This window comes from Schistocerca cancellata, chromosome 10 (assembly GCF_023864275.1).
Source record: "Schistocerca cancellata isolate TAMUIC-IGC-003103 chromosome 10, iqSchCanc2.1, whole genome shotgun sequence".
Classification (NCBI taxonomy): Eukaryota; Metazoa; Arthropoda; class Insecta; order Orthoptera; family Acrididae; genus Schistocerca; species Schistocerca cancellata.
Genome location: NC_064635.1, coordinates 134,055,263 through 134,075,175, shown reverse-complemented (window position 1 = coordinate 134,075,175; position 19,913 = coordinate 134,055,263). Strand labels below are relative to the sequence as shown.

General features: G+C 39.0%; 1 protein-coding gene across 1 annotated transcript in view; it reads right to left on the bottom strand.

Annotated features, from left to right (window-relative positions):
* The window catches only part of LOC126106866 (uncharacterized), a 153,425-nt gene that overhangs the window by 14,883 nt on the left and 118,629 nt on the right, over positions 1 to 19,913 (bottom strand). The window contains exon 12 of the mRNA XM_049913268.1: positions 9,975 to 10,084. Coding sequence (XP_049769225.1) covers positions 9,975 to 10,084 — 110 coding nt within the window. The remainder of the gene's footprint in view (positions 1 to 9,974; positions 10,085 to 19,913) is intronic.

Genomic DNA, 19,913 nt, shown 5'->3' with positions numbered 1-19,913 from the left:
TGCTGATTGTTGGTACAGCATGTTATGTCCCACATTACTCCTGCCAATATCATTAATCCTATACCTTTAAACTGATCGCTCTCCATACATCACTCTCCCATATTTTCATGTGTTATTTCCCACATGATATTGTATCTCATCCTACGAACCCCTCCCAACCCCCCACTCTTTCCCCATTCTATCCTGGTTCGTTCCCACTAATTTAACCTCATCCAGTCACATCTGTTATCCCTCTTCTTCACACTTGTCCACCCTCTGACCTGCTACCCACAGATAAACATTTTATTATTATTATTATTATTATTATTTATATTTTTCTTTGATCTCATTGTGACTTCATGCCAATTTTAGCGAGTGCTTGCCTTTCACTATTGTCAGCGTCCTAAGGTTTCATCTTGTGTCCCCCTTTTTCATCCAAGTCTCACTTTTTGTGATTTTTATCACATATTTGCATGTATTTTTGCTAATTTTTTTGGACATAATTCTACATTACTTGCGTAATTTTTTTTGTATTTATACCACTATGGATTCTTGCTCCTTCCATCTGCACCAATACAGAAAAGCTTCCTTATCCCTAGCCAGAACCCAGACCCACATACTGTTCCTGCATTGTTGCTTGGCTCATGGAATCCCTCCAAATGGCCTTACCACTGTTGAACACTATCTTTCCCAATGCCCAACGGATTCCAAACCTACAACCTCCTTGCTAAGCACCACAACCAGCTATGTCCTCACCCACAATTACTTCCCCTTTGAAGGCATTACCTACAAACAAATCCGGGATATGGCAATGGGCATCCGCATGGCACCACCCTATCCCAACCTATTCATGGGCCATCTAGAGGAATCCTTCCTAAACAAACCAGAATCCTAAACCCCTCACCTGGTTCAGATTCACTGATGACATCTTTGCGATCTGGATTGAGGGTGAGTACCTCTGTCCATATGAAACCTACTAACAACATGCATTTCCCTCAAAACTCAGTACCACCCAGGATTGGAGCAACTGAATGACATTCCCCACCAGGGTTTGGACTACCTGTCATCATGCCCTGAAATGAGAAATGTCCTGCCTACTATCCTTCCCACCCCTCCCACAGTGGTCTTCTGCCATCCACTGAACCTGCACAATATATTCGTCTATTCCTCCACAATTGCTGCTCCCAACACCTTACCTCATGGCTCATATCCCTGTAATAGACCTAGGTGCAAGACCTGTCCCATACATCCTCCCACCACCACCTACTCCAGTCCACTCACATACATCACCTATCCCATCAAAGGTAGGGCTACTGGTGAAACCAGTCATGTGATCTACAAGCTAAGCTGCAACCATTGTGCTGCATTCTATGTGGGCATGACAACCAACAAGCTGACTGTCCACATGAATGCCCACTGCTAAACTGTGGCCAAGAAGCAAGTGGATGACCCTGATGCTGAGCATGCTACCCAACACCACATCCTTCAATCAATGACTGCTCCACAGCCTGTGCCATATGGATCCTTTCCACCAACACCAGCTTTTTTGAATTGCACTCTACCTGTAATATGTCCTACATTCCCGTAACCCCAGGCCTCTATCTTCGTTAGTAATTTGTCTCGCCCATCCAGCCACTTCCCTGTTCCCATTCCAGCACTACACAGCCCTGATTCCACGAACGCACCCAGTCTTTTTACTTCTCTCCTTTTCTGCTCCCTCCCTCCCTCCAACCTCTCCCCTGCACTAACCCCCTGACTGTACCTAGCTGCCCTACCTTCTCTCCACCTCGTCCTTGTGCAGTCCCCAGTAGCACTTCACATATGCCTCTGAATTAATGGTTAACCTTTTTGGCAACACATCCAAGAGAATAACACAATCGGTATCCCAAAAAACTGTCAGAGGGAGCTGCATCAAATTGGTTCTTTTTTGGTGATTGTGTGTGCTGTCACTTCAGTGACTGCCATTTGTTTCCAGTGATGTCTCCAGGTTTTGTGACCTGCAACAATCCACAATAGGAAGCTTCTCCATTGGTACAAACTGCTCCAATAGTTCAGATGAAATGATTTTTCTTTGAATCTTGTGTTCCGTTGTAAGCATTTGTGGAACTTACTCCTATCAACTGCATCATTACCATACACTACACACAAATGGTTAACGATGTTCACTACAGTTTCTTTTTCTGCAACCAACAATTCGATTACAGCAAATTGCTAGAAATGAGTGTCTTGTGCAGACCCATTTTGATGGTTAACTATGTCTCTGCCACCTGTCAGAATTGCTCAAGACTTCACATATGTGCCAAAGAAACAAAAACTTGGAAGCACCTAAAAGTATGTTTTCCCAAGTATACTAACAGCTTTAAAAATGTTGGAGCATTATTTATTTTAGGACCACATAGTTTACCTGAACTGCAGAGATGTTAACTGACTCTCTCACATAACCTTGCACCGTACCACCCTACTGGATTTACCATGCCCTCCTCCTTTCACATTGGATCTCTATTTCTTTTTACATTTATTTCCATCACCTCTCGTCCCACCCTCTCTTACTCCAACTGTTTTCCCCATGTCCTCTTCCACTTTCCTCCTCCTTATTAATCACACTATTCATTCTCCTTCTCAATTCTCTTCCTATTAATCCATCTTTAGTTCTCACTATGTTCTACCAATGTACTGCCTTTGACCTCCTACTCTAACAACCCCCATTTTACCTTTGTCTCCCCTCGTCATCACAACAGCGGGTTTCCTGTCAATCTCGAGTCTTGGCACCATGTAATTACCATCTTTTTCCCAAAATGAAGGATTTTGGGGCGGGAAGCAAACTGAAAGAGGGTGTTAGTGACTTGGCAGCAATCGAGTATGTATGTAGAGGGCATAGGAAAGCCTGTGGAGCACTATAACAAATATTTAAAATTGAATGTCAACTATGTAGCAAAATAACTAAGCTGTCAAAATATGCTGTAAAAGAAGTTCTCTTTAACTATCCCTAAATAAATATTTCTGGAGGAACAAACTTTTTTACTTGCAGAACATATGGAATATTATTTTTGCCACTCCCTGGCATATCCTAGTGTAGAATTTTGTTCTAGACCAAAGATCCCCATTCATAAATTGCTACACATGATGCAGCTCCCACATTTTAAATGTAAATAACACTACAATACAAAATGACACTGACAAATTCAATGCAGAGTTCGACATTTATATCACATACATTGCTATGCCACAGCTGTTCATGACAAGGCCTTGGAGAACATGTGCACCACATCGTCACAACTAGTTACTCACTAGCATGGTCTGGAGTGGAGAATATCATGATTTCATGACTGAGACTTCATTAAAAAAATGCTGAGTGTGATCACAACACAGCATTTATTTCATAAACACTTTAGGCTAGGTCAAGTTGCAATAGTTCCAGGTAGGGAAACCATTCTGGTATGGGTCATTAATTTGAGAAATCAGCATGTGAGTGTTAAAATGAAGCTGCTCTGTAGGGCCTCATAGCGTCCAAACACTAGAACAATGCATCTGTGTGGTGGAACAGCGTGCACAGCGCTCACTACCTATCACTCACTCTGCACATGTGGATGCATATGGTCGGTGGTTACCTCACTCGGTACCACACAGTCTGTACCTCCTGAGTACTTGGGAATGGGTGAGAGGTCCTGCCATGCAGCTAAGGAAAGATGGAGTCATGCAGCTTTGTTACAATGTAGCAACACTAATGGGCCTAGCAAGCATTGGAATGCATTTAGAGTTAGAATTACTTTTAGCTGTCAATTTTACAAGTTTTCTATGGAGAAAGCGTATGCTATATAACTGAGATCCACCACCAAGTATTACTACAGCAACTGAGTATAATTGTGTATAATGAAAATTACAGAAATCAGATTGGAATCTGTATGATACCCTTGTGTTCAGCGATCATTGAATATAGACAATGGAGAAGAGAACATTAGTTGATTGAAAAATCCATTGTTTTATTCTAGCAGATCTAGATTTCGACTGTTATATAGTCATCTTCAGTGCATTTAACAACACGTGAAGTTACCCCAAAGCATCACATAGTTCATGATATTGGTAGTGTACAGTGTACCGTTGTAATGAAACAATGGATTTCACACTCTATTGCTGTTCTTTTCTCCACTGAAAATCAAAGTGATAACTGATCATTGAATGTTACAGAAGGTAATTGATTTATCTGTGGAACTGTAAATTGGCATGAAAGAATAGCTGATAAAGTAATGCTTGCATTCAGTCTGCTGCAAAAATCACACTGGCTTGGATACATATTTTGGGCAGAACAAATGGAAAGGATTTATTTTGTGCAGCATGACGACAGATTGTAATTCTCAGTTTTCTTTATAATTAAAAAAAAAGCTTCAGTACATTTACACTATATTCTCTTTTGAGTAAATCGAGCAAATAAACTAATAAGACTCCTTACAGTTGATAATATTAACTACAATAAATGGAAGGAGGCAGAAACCACAAGGCGTAATGGTAAGCATAGATGAGCACTATTTGAATAAATTTCAATATGGATAATTATACCAAAAAATACCTCATTCAAACAAATTTATTCATAATTAATTATTTATAGCTTAAAGAACAAACAATGTAGAATGCCACTGTATTTTCATTACTTATAGCTTCTTATATCTCTAGCAATGAGAAAAATGGCAAGTTAGCAGTTAAATAACCAACAAAGCCCAATTCAACTTACTCTGCACTTGGACACCCTCCCCCATAACATGCAGAAATAGTCTTCATTAAGAAGCCAATGATGAGAATGCATGCAACAGAAATTCTTAAAGTGCAGCACTCCCCTCCATTGTACCAAGATCGATGACAACATTACATACAGGTGTCTTGACAAAATAATTAAGCAAATCATTTGTGTTTGTAGTGCTACAAAATAAGTGAGTAGAAGAAGTACTTGGTTTGCTAATAACTAACATCAGTATACTTTACATTTAAAGAACTCCTAGAAGATTTATTGAATGTTGCTGGACATCCACAGTCATCCAGAAGCATTTTAGGATTTACTCTGAGTAAGTTTTCAGCTAGAATATGGAACAGTTTTTTGGTCTGATGTGTATCTATGCATTCACTCAAAGTTTCAAGATTCAATAATTTAGGTAGAGACACTGGATTTGAGAATAGAATAGACTTCATAATATTGCAACACACTGGCAACCTTTTTTTTTTTTTTTTAAATCAAGGAAGTGTCAAAAGATGATTGGAAGACTTTTTTACTTCTCTACATCAACTGGCCCCCCCCATGAACCATGGACCTTGCCGTTGGTGGGGAGGCTTGCGTGCCTCAGCGATACAGATAGCCGTACCGTAGGTACAACCACAACGGAGGGGTATCTGTTGAGAGGCCAGACAAACGTGTGGTTCCTGAAGAGGGGCAGCAGCCTTTTCAGTAGTTGCAAGGGCAGCAGTCAGGATGATTGACTGATCTGGCCTTGTAACAATAACCAAAACAGCCTTGCTGTGCTGGTACTGCGAACGGCTGAAAGCAAGGGGAAACTACGGCCGTAATTTTTCCCGAGGGCATGCAGCTTTACTGTATGATTAAATGATGATGGCGTCCTCTTGGGTAAAATATTCCGGAGGTAAAATAGTCCCCCATTCGGATCTCCGGGCGGGGACTACTCAAGAGGATGTCGTTATCAGGAAAAAGAAAACTGGCGTTCTACGGATCGGAGCGTGGAATGTCAGATCCCTTAATCGGGCAGGTAGGTTAGAAAATTTGAAAAGGGAAATGGATAAGTTAAAGTTAGATATAGTGGGAATTAGTGAAGTTCGGTGGCAGGAAGAACAAGACTTCTGGTCAGGTGACTACAGGGTTATAAACACAAAGTCAAATAGGGGTAATGCAGGAGTAGGTTTAATAATGAATAGGAAAATGGGAACGCGGGTAAGCTACTACAAACAGCATAGTGAACGCATTGTTGTGGCCAAGATAGATACGAAGCCCACACCTACTACAGTAGTACAAGTTTATATGCCAACTAGCTCTGCAGATGACGAAGAAATTGAAGAAATGTATGATGAAATAAAAGAAATTATTCAGATAGTGAAGGGAGACGAAAATTTAATAGTCATGGGTGACTGGAATTCGAGTGTAGGAAAAGGGAGAGAAGGAAACGTAGTAGGTGAGTATGGATTGGGGCTAAGAAATGAAAGAGGAAGCCGCCTGATAGAATTTTGCACAGAGCACAACTTAATCATAGCTAACACTTGGTTTAAGAATCATGATAGAAGGTTGTATACATGGAAGAATCCTGGAGATACTAAAAGGTATCAGATAGATTATATAATGGTAAGACAGAGATTTAGGAACCAGGTTTTAAATTGTAAGACATTTCCAGGGGCAGATGTGGACTCTGATCACAATCTATTGGTTATGACCTGTAGATTAAAACTGAAGAAACTGCAAAAAGGTGGGAATTTAAGGAGATGGGACCTGGATAAACTGAAAGAACCAGAGGTTGTACAGAGTTTCAGGGAGAGTATAAAGGAACAATTGACAGGAATGGGGGAAAGAAATACAGTAGAAGAAGAATGGGTAGCTTTGAGGGATGAAGTAGTGAAGGCAGCAGAGGATCAAGTAGGTAAAAAGACGAGGGCTAGTAGAAATCCTTGGGTAACAGAAGAAATATTGAATTTAATTGATGAAAGGAGAAAATATAAAAATGCAGTAAATGAAGCAGGCAAAAAGGAATACAAACGTCTCAAAAATGAGATCGACAGGAAGTGCAAAATGGCTAAGCAGGGATGGCTAGAGGACAAATGTAAGGATGTAGAGGCTTATCTCACTAGGGGTAAGATAGATACTGCCTACAGGAAAATTAAAGAGACCTTTGGAGAAAAGAGAGCCACTTGTAGGATTATCAAGAGCTCAGATGAAAACCCAGTTCTAAGCAAAGAAGGGAAAGTAGAAAGGTGGAAGGAGTATATAGAGGGTCTATACAAGGGCGATGTACTTGAGGACAATATTATGGAAATGGAAGAGGATGTAGAGGAAGATGAAATGAGAGATGCGATACTGCGTGAAGAGTTTGACAGAGCACTGAAAGACCTGAGTCGAAACAAGGCCCCCGGAGTAGACAACATTCCATTGGAACTACTGACGGCCTTGGGAGAGCCAGTCCTGACAAAACTCTACCATCTGGTGAGCAAGATGTATGAAACAGGCGAAATACCCTCAGACTTCAAGAAGAATATAATAATTCCAATCCCAAAGAAAGCAGGTGTTGACAGATGTGAGAATTACCGAACAATCAGTTTAATAAGCCACAGCTGCAAAATACTAACACGAATTCTTTACAGACGAATGGAAAAACTGGTAGAAGCCGACCTCGGGGAAGATCAGTTTGGATTCCGTAGAAATACTGGAACACGTGAGGCAATACTAACCTTACGACTTATCTTAGAAGAAAGATTAAGGAAAGGCAAACCTACGTTTCTAGCATTTGTAGACTTAGAGAAAGCTTTTGACAATGTTGACTGGAATACTCTCTTTCAAATTCTAAAGGTGGCAGGGGTAAAATACAGGGAGCGAAAGGCTATTTACAATTTGTACAGAAAGCAGAGGGCAGTTATAAGAGTCGAGGGACATGAAAGGGAAGCAGTGGTTGGGAAGGGTGTAAGACAGGGTTGTAGCCTCTCCCCGATGTTATTCAATCTGTATATTGAGCAAGCAGTAAAGGAAACAAAAGAAAAATTCGGAGTAGGTATTAAAATTCATGGAGAAGAAGTAAAGACTTTGAGGTTCGCCGATGACATTGTAATTCTGTCAGAGACAGCAAAGGACTTGGAAGAGCAGTTGAACGGAATGGACAGTGTCTTGAAAGGAGGATATAAGATGAACATCAACAAAAGCAAAACGAGGATAATGGAATGTAGTCAAATTAAGTCGGGTGATGCTGAGGGAATTAGATTAGGAAATGAGACACTTAAAGTAGTAAAGGAGTTTTGCTATTTAGGGAGTAAAATAACCGATGATGGTCGAAGTAGAGAGGATATAAAATGTAGACTGGCAATGGCAAGGAAAGCGTTTCTCAAGAAGAGAAATTTGTTAACATCGAATATAGATTTATGTGTCAGGAAGTCGTTTCTGAAAGTATTTGTATGGAGTGTAGCCATGTATGGAAGTGAGACATGGACGATAACTAGTTTGGACAAGAAGAGAATAGAAGCTTTCGAAATGTGGTGCTACAGAAGAATGCTGAAGATAAGGTGGGTAGATCACGTAACTAATGAGGAGGTATTGAATAGGATTGGGGAGAAGAGAAGTTTGTGGCACAACTTGACTAGAAGAAGGGATCGGTTGGTAGGACATGTTCTGAGGCATCGAGGGATCACAAATTTAGCATTGGAGGGCAGCGTGGAGGGTAAAAATCGTAGAGGGAGACCAAGAGATCAATACACTAAGCAGATTCAGAAGGATGTAGGTTGCAGTAGGTACTGGGAGATGAAGAAGCTTGCACAGGATAGAGTAGCATGGAGAGCTGCATCAAACCAGTCTCAGGACTGAAGACAACAACAACAACAACATCAACTGGAATTATTGCAGTCATATCTTATCCACAATTTAAAAACTTACAGTTCACCTGTATTGCTGTTCATGACCGAGGGAGGCTTACAACAAATTACAGACACATAATAGCCAAAACGGGGTCAGGAGTTTCAAATAATTTTATGACATAAAAAGAAAATTATATTTTGAATGTGATTTGGGAAGTGAAGCTGACATGGAATCACAATGAATTACTTGCCAAAAACTACAATAGAACTGATTATTTCCTAATTTTTGCTGAAGAACATTGTGAGTTGAAAATCATACATCTTTATCATGAAATAAAGATAGTCTCGGGAAATATAATGCACAGATTTCCTCTCTGCATGTGTAGAATGCATTTTCTTTAGTGTCATAATGTCAAATTTTCAAAAAACGAAGTTTCCGATGAGATCTTTAAAAAATGTTCTTATAATAACTAATATAAATACAACAAAAACAATATTTGTTTGATAAATAACAAAGAATTGGAACAATAAATGTCACTGGATTTAAATTTTATCTATCGTCCATAACACCTTTTTTTAACAGATGCTGGATATATGTTTTTATGTGTGTGAGTGAACAATGTTTCAAATAATATTTGTTATTAATGAATAACAAATAATAATTTTTATCTGTATTCATTATTCGAATAAATTTTAAACAAATCTGGTCCTAAGCAAAAATATGTGCCACATGCCCACACAGTAAATTTGCAGCCTGTGCACAGCTGAATGCGAGTATGTAACATCTGCATGGACACGTACAATTGCTCCTTCGGCAGTCTTTAGGCAAGGCAGCATTAGCAACCATTGCCAAAGTATGCGACGTGCATTTGTGCACTTTCTCTCTCTCTCTCTCTCTCTCTCTCTCTCTCTCTCTCTCTCTCTCTCTCTCACACACACACACACACACACACACACACACACACACACACACACACAAATAGCTGCATGGGTGCCATGCAGATTGGGCGTGTGCTTGCAGTGCTCTGTCAAATGCCAGAGAACATCCTTGCAGTGAAATATGCCTCTATCTTTGGTGTGCAGTTGCTTCAGGACTCTCAGACAGTACTGTAAGGAGAATTTTACACACAGATATGAACCTCCTTTTGTACAAAACAGTGAGTGTGCAGGAAATTGGTGAATGTGATTGGGCCAACTGCAGTGTGTGTTTATCATGGAAGCTGTTGCAGCTGACACCAGTCTATTGCCTAGGTGATGAAATGCACTTTCATCTGTCAGGCAACATCAATAAACAAAATTTTTGGCCCTGCTCCACAAGCAATCCTTGAGAGATGTCATGTCCATAGGAAACTGTACTTGAATTCCACCATTAGTTACTTTTATTTCTGCATGATCTCTTAAATCACCCAGTGCATGAATGCTGTTTTTGCAAACATGAGATATGCTCCTCTCACCTGGGATTCAATTGCTGTACCATAGCACGTAGAACATTCGGGCCCAGAATCGATCCCAGCTGGTTCAGGCACTGGCTCGATGCACTTGAAGTTAGGGAATTCTCACACTCCTGTGCCAGTGAAAAGGCAAAACACTTACATTAGACAGCATATATTACAGAGTTTCCATCAGCAGTGTTATGTCACAAAGAAAAGCCAGTGAGACTTGGGGAGAACAGAAGAATATTATTACATGTTGACTTTTCTTATACAATTCACATTACATGGTGTGTTTCATCACATACACTTTTCAGATTATGCATACACCACATGCAAGCATAATGGTAAAAAAAAGTGACACTGAAATTTGCAAGGACAGCAATGTCTGATACATTAAAGAAAGAGCCGGAGGAATGCACCACAGGTGTATAGTTTTAAACAACTTCATTTAAAAAATACTATCCACTTTTAATGTTTTCACCATGCTCGTGAATCACAGAGATAAAACTAGTACACAATGATACTCTTAACATGTAACTGTATACCACCTCCTAGATGTCATAAGGTAGCTTTATTCAAAAAGATACTCAGACACGAACACAAAAGTATTTATAAACAACTTTTTAATTTTTTGTAATCTGTGCTCCAGTTATTCGTTAGGAAAATGTTTTAGTGTGACTGTCATGTGTCTCGGTCTTCAACAAGCACCATGTAGTTTTGAACAACTGTACAAGAGATGGGATGTCCAACTCTTCCTTGGATATCCTGTATTACAGCATTCTTTTTTTTTTTTTTTTTTTTAAAATCCTCCCGTCACCCTTACTGACTGCCTGTTTCCTTCTATATTTCGTCTGTGATCACTGTCATAAATATTAACCGCATGAAGTACTGCCGATAGTTCAAATTCCCTGACTGACAGATCTCAAAAAAATGTTTGTGTAATAATCAGTATTATTACTGACAGTCTTTTTTTTTTTGGTCGAGCTTGCCTGAAAAGAAGATAGTTTGGTTGAAGGAATGTGAATTACTTACAACAAACTTCAGTAAGGAATAAATGTACTCAGAATCACAGGTTATATATCCAATTCTTTGACTTAGATTAACATTTATTGCATTGTAAAATCTTTTGGTTTGTTGAATTACCCCAAAATATAATATCATATGACATAACAGAATAAAGCTAAAGCAAAGCATGTCAGTTTTTTTATATCTCCGTTCCAAAAAAAGGGTGTAGTTGCACAGATGAAATGGTTGGATGTTGGCCGCATCCCTTAAAACCGAGATGATATGTTGGTAGCAGTAACCAGATATAGCTGCTTTGTTGAATAGAGCGACTACTTTTTATGCCACAGCAACAGTTCAGCAAGCCACATGGATCTGGCATTGCCAGACCTAACAATTGCCCATCACTATGATAACTGAGTACACTATACACGAGATGCATGAAACCAGCTCATTTGATAACGGCCACACAGATGCTTGCATGTGCAATGCTCCAGTCCCAGAGTCCACCACTACCTCCAATGAGAGTTAACTGCCATGGGCAACTACCTCATGATAAGCAGTCACGTATGTATCTGATGTGCTTGCTTAAGTGAATGTGTGAAGTGTTTTCTTTCCTGAAGAAGACTTTGGCTGAAAGCTCAATGTGTAACCGTCTTTTCATTGTGCCTGTCTGCAACTCAATGTGTCATCTTTAGGTGAGTAGAAATCTGTCCTTTTTTCACTAAAAATTATAACGTTATTAACTATAGACGGATATGCTAAATAATTTACCACACAAGCACTTTTGTAAGATTGTTTTTGTATAAGAAAACTAACTAAAAGATTTCATGATAATGTAATATTTTGAATGACTGTTCAAAGATTATTTATACTCTTATGCTGCAGACCACACAGCTTCCTTATTGTTTAGTTTTAGTCAAGGTAAGTCAATATGTTATTATGAATGTAGAGTGTTGTGCTACAAAAAATAAATTGAGATAGATGAATTTTGCATCTTGCTAATCGAACAAAAAACCCTGTACCTCGAAATTACAAAAAGAAAGAAAAGTACGAGTGTAACTCCCTTTCTGTATTGACTGCACATGTTGTACTGGTGTCGCTTGTTATACGAATTTTATGCACCTGCAGCTTGATTTGAATATTGATTCTTTGTGAAGATTTAAATGGGGAAACCTAAATCAACATAGTCAGACAAGGATTCACACCACTATCTTACCAAATGCAAGTTCACGTCTTACCACTGTGCCCACCTCATTCGGTGTCATAATTTGGGGATTTGATGGAGATATTTTTGCATGATGGATGCAAATACAGGATAAAATGGAGACACCGATTCACATCTCACTGTGTCTCATTGGCAAACAACAGAGTAACCTACTGTCCTAGTGTGTGTATTAGCTTGCCTGTATCATCCTGCAGGTGACCTATACCATTGGCAAGACGATGCACCAATACTTCACTCGCATATTGTGTTAGGATGGCCTGAGAGACGAACTGTGGGCACTGTAACAGCCCACGTCACCTGATACCAATCCTATTCAACAGTTCTGGGACACTATCAAGAGAGATCCGTACACCTCAGATCCAGCACCAACTAGACCCCGTAAATGTCAAATGGCAGTTGGGCAAACAAGGACTGGGACAGCTGCCACTGTTTTCGGCATCTTGAGGAGTCCGTGTTGCATTGCAATGTCCAGCATCATTAGCATGAAAGGGGTTGCTATGTGCTAGTGGTTAATTAATTTATTTATTTTTATTGCAATGCATATTCCGTAGATCCAGTTCTGCGTGTTAATGCACGGATATGGAACAAGTCAAAAACATTTAGTTCATTTTTACATTAGTTTCCATAACCACAATAAAAAAACATTACTAATACAAGTTGGAAACACAATTGGTAGGATAAAATTACACTCACAAGCAGAGTTCCAGATACAGCATTCTGATTTTGTCCAAACAATTTTCAGTGTGTCTATTTACCAATAGGTGTAAAATACTAGTGGCCACATGCTATCATTCCTTATTAATAAAATTTTGGTCCTGCAGTAATATGTATTCCATATCTTCAGTAGGATTTTTCAGCCAATTTCTGGATAAGTTGAGGATTATCATTGTGGTACTGTAACAGCCTATCACTTACTTCCATAAAGACCAGTAACTCTGGAAGCTCTGTCTGGACTTGCTGGTTTTGCATTATGTTGTCACACACTACTCTTGCAGTTATACTGCCAGCTGACAACACAGAAGGCAGTGATGTTACCAACGTACTGACCAGGCCCCCACAGTCTTGGAAGTTCTACACCACTGTAAGCTGACCCCCCCCCCCCCCCCCCCATGTAATATATGGCTGTTGTGCTGTCAAAAGGGAGCACTAATCTGCTGCAGTGGCATTGGTCCACAGGACTAGGCTCTTGGACTTCGTTTTGTGTATAGATAGGCCACTGCTAGACTGGCCCTATATTGAATAAAATAATGAATAAATGTGCTGACATTGTAAATATGGTAGGAGAGTCTTTCATGAAATATAAAAAATTTAACTGTGAACTGGTTGCAAGTTGAAGGTTTTTCTATATCAAACTTAGTAAGCTTTAGTGACTTGGCTTATTCCTGTATATAAAAAAGGGGATAAAGACAATGTAAATAACTACAGACCCATCACAATTTCCTCCTGCATCTCTAAAGTACTGGAAAAAGTTATGTATGAGAAACTTATGAAATTTATAAATAAAAACAGCATCCTATGTAATGAACAACATGGATTCAGAAATAAGAGGTCAACGACAACTGCTGTCTATGAGTGCATCAATTCCATCCTAAACCTGATGGACAAAAAACAGGAAACAATAGGAGTCTTTATTGACTTGTCAAAAGCTTTTGACATGGTGGACCATAAAATTCTGCTATCAAAGCTAGAAAGATATGGTATTCGAGGTCTGTCCAACAAGTGGATCAGTTCCTTCCTGACAAATCGTATGCAGGCAGTGTGCGTCAAGCACACAAATATTGAACTAAAAACTGTATCTAATCACTTATCTGACCATAAACAAATAAAATGTGGTGTACCCCAAGGATCCGTATTGGGACCCCTTCTGTTTCTTCTGTACATAAATGATCTAAGCTTAAATATTGATGCACACAAATCAATCATATTTGCAGATGACACCACGATTCTACTAAAAGGAGACGACGATGAACAGTTACAGCAGACAGTAAACACGGTAACGAAACAACTTAGCAGCTGGGCACAGAGTAATCAGCTTGTAATAAACAGTAAGAAAACTGTTGCTCTAAAATTCCACAATGTTCCTAACAAGGACATGTTTATCCCATCAGTCTCTATCAATGACGAACCAGTTGGTAACAGTACTGAAACCAAATTCTTAGGACTTTGGCTGCAGAGTAACATCAGATGGAATAAGCATATTGAATGTCTCAATGCAGAACTGAGCAAAACATGTTATCTTCTTTGTTCATTAAAATCATGCTGTAGTGAGAAAACAGTATTGAATGCATATCATGCGTACTTTCATTCTCGTCTTAAATATGGGGTCACCTTCTGGGGAAACTCTAAAATAGCTAATAGCACTTTTAAACTACAAAAAAGGGCCATTAGAATCTTGTTTGGGTGCAAGCCTAGAGACTCTTGTAAACCCCTGTTTAAGAAATCTGGTATTCCCCCATTACCGTGTGTATACATTATGGAAACCCTTTTGTTCTTTAAATTAAATGTAATAGGCAAGGACCAGAGGCTACAAAAAAACTGTGATATACATGAGCACTTTACCAGACAAAACAGGAACTTACATATGACTCGAATCAGCACAGCACTGTGCCAAAAAGGTACTTTTCACATGGGAGTTAAGCTTTATAACAAACTTCCTGAAAACATAAAAGCTATCACTGAGGTCAATACATTTGGAAAATCTCTAAAGTCATATTTACAGCATCACTGCTTTTATTCCATTGAAGAATATTTAAATTTATGAAATGTGTTATATAAATACTTGTGTGTAAAGTGTATTATTGTAAGCTTAAATATGTATGCCTTGAAATTACTTTCAGCCTGTATATTTATAACTTGACTTGTCCAATGTCTTATGCATAAGCTGCTATGTAGACAACAGGACCAATAAAATACAATCTACAATCTACAACTCGCCAAATACCAGCCGAGTCATAGGTAGGCCACATGGAGGAGATTGAAAAATTTGCTAGTTTTTCTAGTTTTTGGAGGAATCCTCAATCAGTGACTCTATTAAATTTCAGCACATGTGTCCCCCCCCTCCCCCCCACGCACACCTACTGATCACACACTTTTACCTGGCCCCTGAAAGGAGGATGCTGGGAGCAGAAGCATGTGATAACCTCGTAACACATTGCCTGCTGAGATAAACCCTTGCTGCCTCCTTTTCAGAGCAGCCACCTTCTAGCGTATAAAAGAAATCAATGTGTAATGGACTGATGCATCGCAGAAGTTTATAGTGAATCACTAGGAGGATAGGTACAGTCCCTCCACTCATTTTTGTAAATAATATTAACGATCACTACACCAACAGCGCACACAGATCAACACTATATACATAATGCCTACTTATTGTTATGAGAGACAATACTGTAGTGTAACTAGATACCAGCAAGCGTAAACATACTGGAGCGGCACAAAGTCAGTCGAATTCCACCTATCACCCAGAGGTCAAACAAAAGTGTGTGATCAGTACATTTCCTGGCTCTAGTATGCTGGACAATGCAATTTGTGTGTGTGTGTGTGTGTGTGTGTGTGTGTGTGTGTGTGTGTAGAAGATATTGTCTAAAAGCCAGCAAAATTTTCAATCTTGTCTGACTGCTTACTGGTGACTCAGGTCCTCAACTATTCAGTTAATTAATTATTACCTTTACTCCATACATTATGTATTGCAGTTTCTGCAGTCTATGTTATTTGCTGAAATCAATGTATCAAATCTAATATCCCAGTCAGCTAAGCCTAACTGTGGGCAACACTACTGTAACTGCTGCCACACAGCATTACAGTCACAGATATCCATCAAAATTCGTTGCTGCAGAACACCATATGGCCTAGTATAAGCTGGACATTCTGATACACATTGGCCTATAGGACCCATAACAGCCCAGAAAGTACACACTTAGCAATGAAATATATGTTTGGCTGAAGAGTACAAAGCCAAAATATCAGTACAAGAAATTAAATAATGGAAAATTCAAGATGGAATAATTCCAATGAAATACAATAGAGTGCTATTTACCACGTAGACAAGGCATTGAGAGCCAGACTGGAGTATTTAAAGTACTTTTAAAAGTAGTTTAAGGTATGGGGCAAAGTCCTTCCTCAGATACAGGAAAACAAACACATTCATACATGCAAATCTTACAAACACCTGAAATTACCAACACTTGGCTGTATGATCAAAATCTCCAGTGACCAGGAAAACCAGAAAGTTCACATTAGCGTTTATGTTGAAAATTTAAAAGCTATGATAAGATCAAAGGCCTTCCACATTATTTTATACCTCCTATACAACATCACCAATGTCAGAAACATTAACCACCACAGACACCACAAAAATGACCACCACCTACAGTAACTCCCATTTCCCCACATTTGCACACCAGCACTTGCCATTTTCTGATGACAATGCACATTAATTTCTTTTGTATGTCTTCCCACTCTGGCTTCCTCTCTCAAACGCTGACTTCACAGATTCCAGTCATCACTTCCTCAGTTTTCTTCATTTTGCTTCTCCACAGAAGTACTACTCTGTTGTTCTGGTATTACTTTTTGTCACTATGTGGTCATACCAGTTAAGTCTGATATTCCCTAAAACATAAAAAAAGCAATTTTAACTCCAACTTCCACATTTCTGTCATCTTATTGCACCATGGCTTTCCAATTCATTGTCCTGATTAATCTCATTTCAGCTTCTGGAGAGTCTGTTGCTGCATATATATGTAATGAGTAGCAGAAAAGATCATCTTCCACACTGCATTCTGTTTACAAAGGCCCACACAAACACAATAGGTTCTTGTATGCATCAATGTCTCGAAGATTTGTTACATAATAGAACCCAGTACATCATCTAGGATGGCAAGTGTTCAGAGATAAAAGTATCATTAGGAGTGTCCATGGGAAGTGTGTGGTATCACTGTTGTTCTCTGTATACATAAACAATTTGACAGGGTAAGCAGTCATTCCAATCCCGGGAGCGGAAAGACTTACCTTAGGGGGAAAAGAGGACAGGTATACACTCGCACACACACACATATCCATCCGCATATACACAGACATATACACCCACATCCTTTTGTCTTTCCCTCTCCTTCCCTTTTTCCTGACGAAGCAACCGTTTGTTGCGAAAGCTTGAATTTTGTGTGTATGTTTGTGTGTCTATTGACCTGCCAGCACTTTTGTTTGGTAAGTCTCATCATCTTTGTTTTTAGATATATTTTTCCCTCTATTATATAAACAATTTGACAGATAGAGTGAGCAGCAGTCTGTGGCTGTTCACTGATAATATTGGAGTATATGGGAAAGTGGCACAGTTGAGTAACTGTAGGAGGGTGCAAGATGACTTGGAAAGAATTTCTATTTGGTGTGAATGAGTGGCAGCCTGCTCTAAATGTGAAAAAATATTAGTTAACACAGACAAGTAGGGAAATAAGTCCTGTAATGGTTGAATACAGTATTAGTGATATGCTGCCTGACTCAGTCATGGCAATTAAATGCCTAGGCATAATATTACAATGCAACAACATGAAATGGAATGAACACACAAGGTTGACTGTAGGCCAGGAGAGTTGTCTACTTCAGTATATTGGGGGAATTCTAAAAAGTATAACTCATCTATAGATGAGACCATATACAGAAGATGGGTGCGACCTGTTCCAAAGTACTGCTTGACAGTTTGGAATTCACAGCATGGGGTGAAAGATATTGAAGCAATTCAGAGCTGTGCTGCAAGATTTGTTGCCGTTAGATTATATCAACATACAAATGTTATGGAAATGATCTGTGAACTCAAATGGTAATCCCTAGAGGGAAAAAGACTTTCTTTTCCCAAAACACTATTGAGAAAGTTTAGAGAACTGGCATTTGTGAGGAACTACAGGACACTCCCACTAACACCAACAAACTTCTTGCACAAGGACGGTGAAGGTAAAATAAGTGAAATCATGGCTCACATGGAAGCACAGAGACAGTCTTTCCTCACTCCATTTATGAGTGGAACAGAAAAAGAAACCAACATGGTACCTTTTGGCAGGTGTGATATAATGTCTTGCAAAATATGTGCATACAAATAGATGTAAGCTCTTCTGACCAGTGTACTTTTTACTACTGCTAGGAGCACCCTAAATGGACCAAACTATATGGTAATTTATGCAAATTATTCAGCATCTGGTACTTGAGGTTCTTTCCCTTAAATCTGATTCTTCACAGTATCTTGGGTTTGAGACTGAGTGTAGACCAGTTTCCCCACAAAAATGTTTACATAAAAATCATTCTTCCAAATAATTATACCCTTCCATTTTAGAGCTTTTGCTAACAACATATTATCTATATGTTAACATATGCAATCAAGGATAAATCCTGAGAACTAGAACAATGCTTTCATTGTTGTATTTCACAAGGACTGGCTAGAAATAAAAATAAATAAATAAAATAAAAAAAACTACACACACATCACAGTTAGGGTCAGTGGTTTCCATGCTGAATAAGGCTGTCAGTCTGTTACTAGTGTGAACAAATTTTTGTGTGCCAGTTTGACAAACTGACTTTTTGTCCCCTTCAATTATGTCACAAAATATGTGTTCTTGGCAGTTCTGTTGCATGTAAATGTTTAGAAACCCATGAAAATTCACTTTTTAATGGTACAGAGATCTATATAGTTTCTACATACAGAATCTTGCCCTCATTTATCTCTGCCAGTCCGAAGCTCACAGATGGCTCAGGGACGCTCCACCGTCCCATTATATGGGCGTTTTTGTGCCTGCCAATTTGCTACAAGGCAGTTTAGTCTTGGGGAGCCAGCAGAGTGGGTTGCAGGTGAGCATGGCATGTGAAGCTGCACATCAGAGTGTGAAAGATATTAATTATTGACTCAAGTTAGCTTTTTTATGAAAAGCAATGGCTAACTTTAGTGAAGTTACAAAATTGTGTGAATGCTCATGTGTTAAGGATGAACTTTTGACAACATAGGGAATTTTTTTTATTAACCTAAAGTATAATAAATTCAGTGTCTACAAACTGTATCTGATTTGATTTGATTTTTATGCTATCACTGAACTGGTTATGTAGAATAGTAAAAATAAGAGTTGGACGGAGCACATGTCACTTAGGTACACAATTAAGAAATTTACTACTGTGATCTGTGTACCTTGAGAGTAAAGCTACCCATTTATTGGAAGACTCATGGTTTTACCATTTGACAATAATAATTTTATATTTCACCTAACATGAAGCTGTGAATACTTTCATGTGAGTATGTGGCATTTTATTTTCTGTGTGTTGTCATCAACATTGACATCAGTTAACAAATCTTTGACATTAACTAAACAAACACTGTTTTTAGCCTTGTTCCACAATTTATTATTAATGTTATAGCACAACCTAGATTTCAGGTTATAAGCCCATTTTCAAATACACTACTGGCCATTAAAATTGCTACACCAAGAAAAAATGCAAATGATAAACGGGTATTCATTGAACAAGTATATTATACTAGAACTGACACGTGATTACATTTTCAGGCAATTTGGGTGCATAGATCCTGAGAAATCAGTACCCAGAACAACCACCTCTGGCCTTAATAATGGCCTTGATACGCCTGGGCATTGAGTCAAACAGAGCTTGGATGGCGTGTACAGGTACAGCTGCCCATGCAGCTTCAACACGATACCACAGTTCATCAAGAGTAGTGACTGGCGTATTGTGACGAGCCAGTT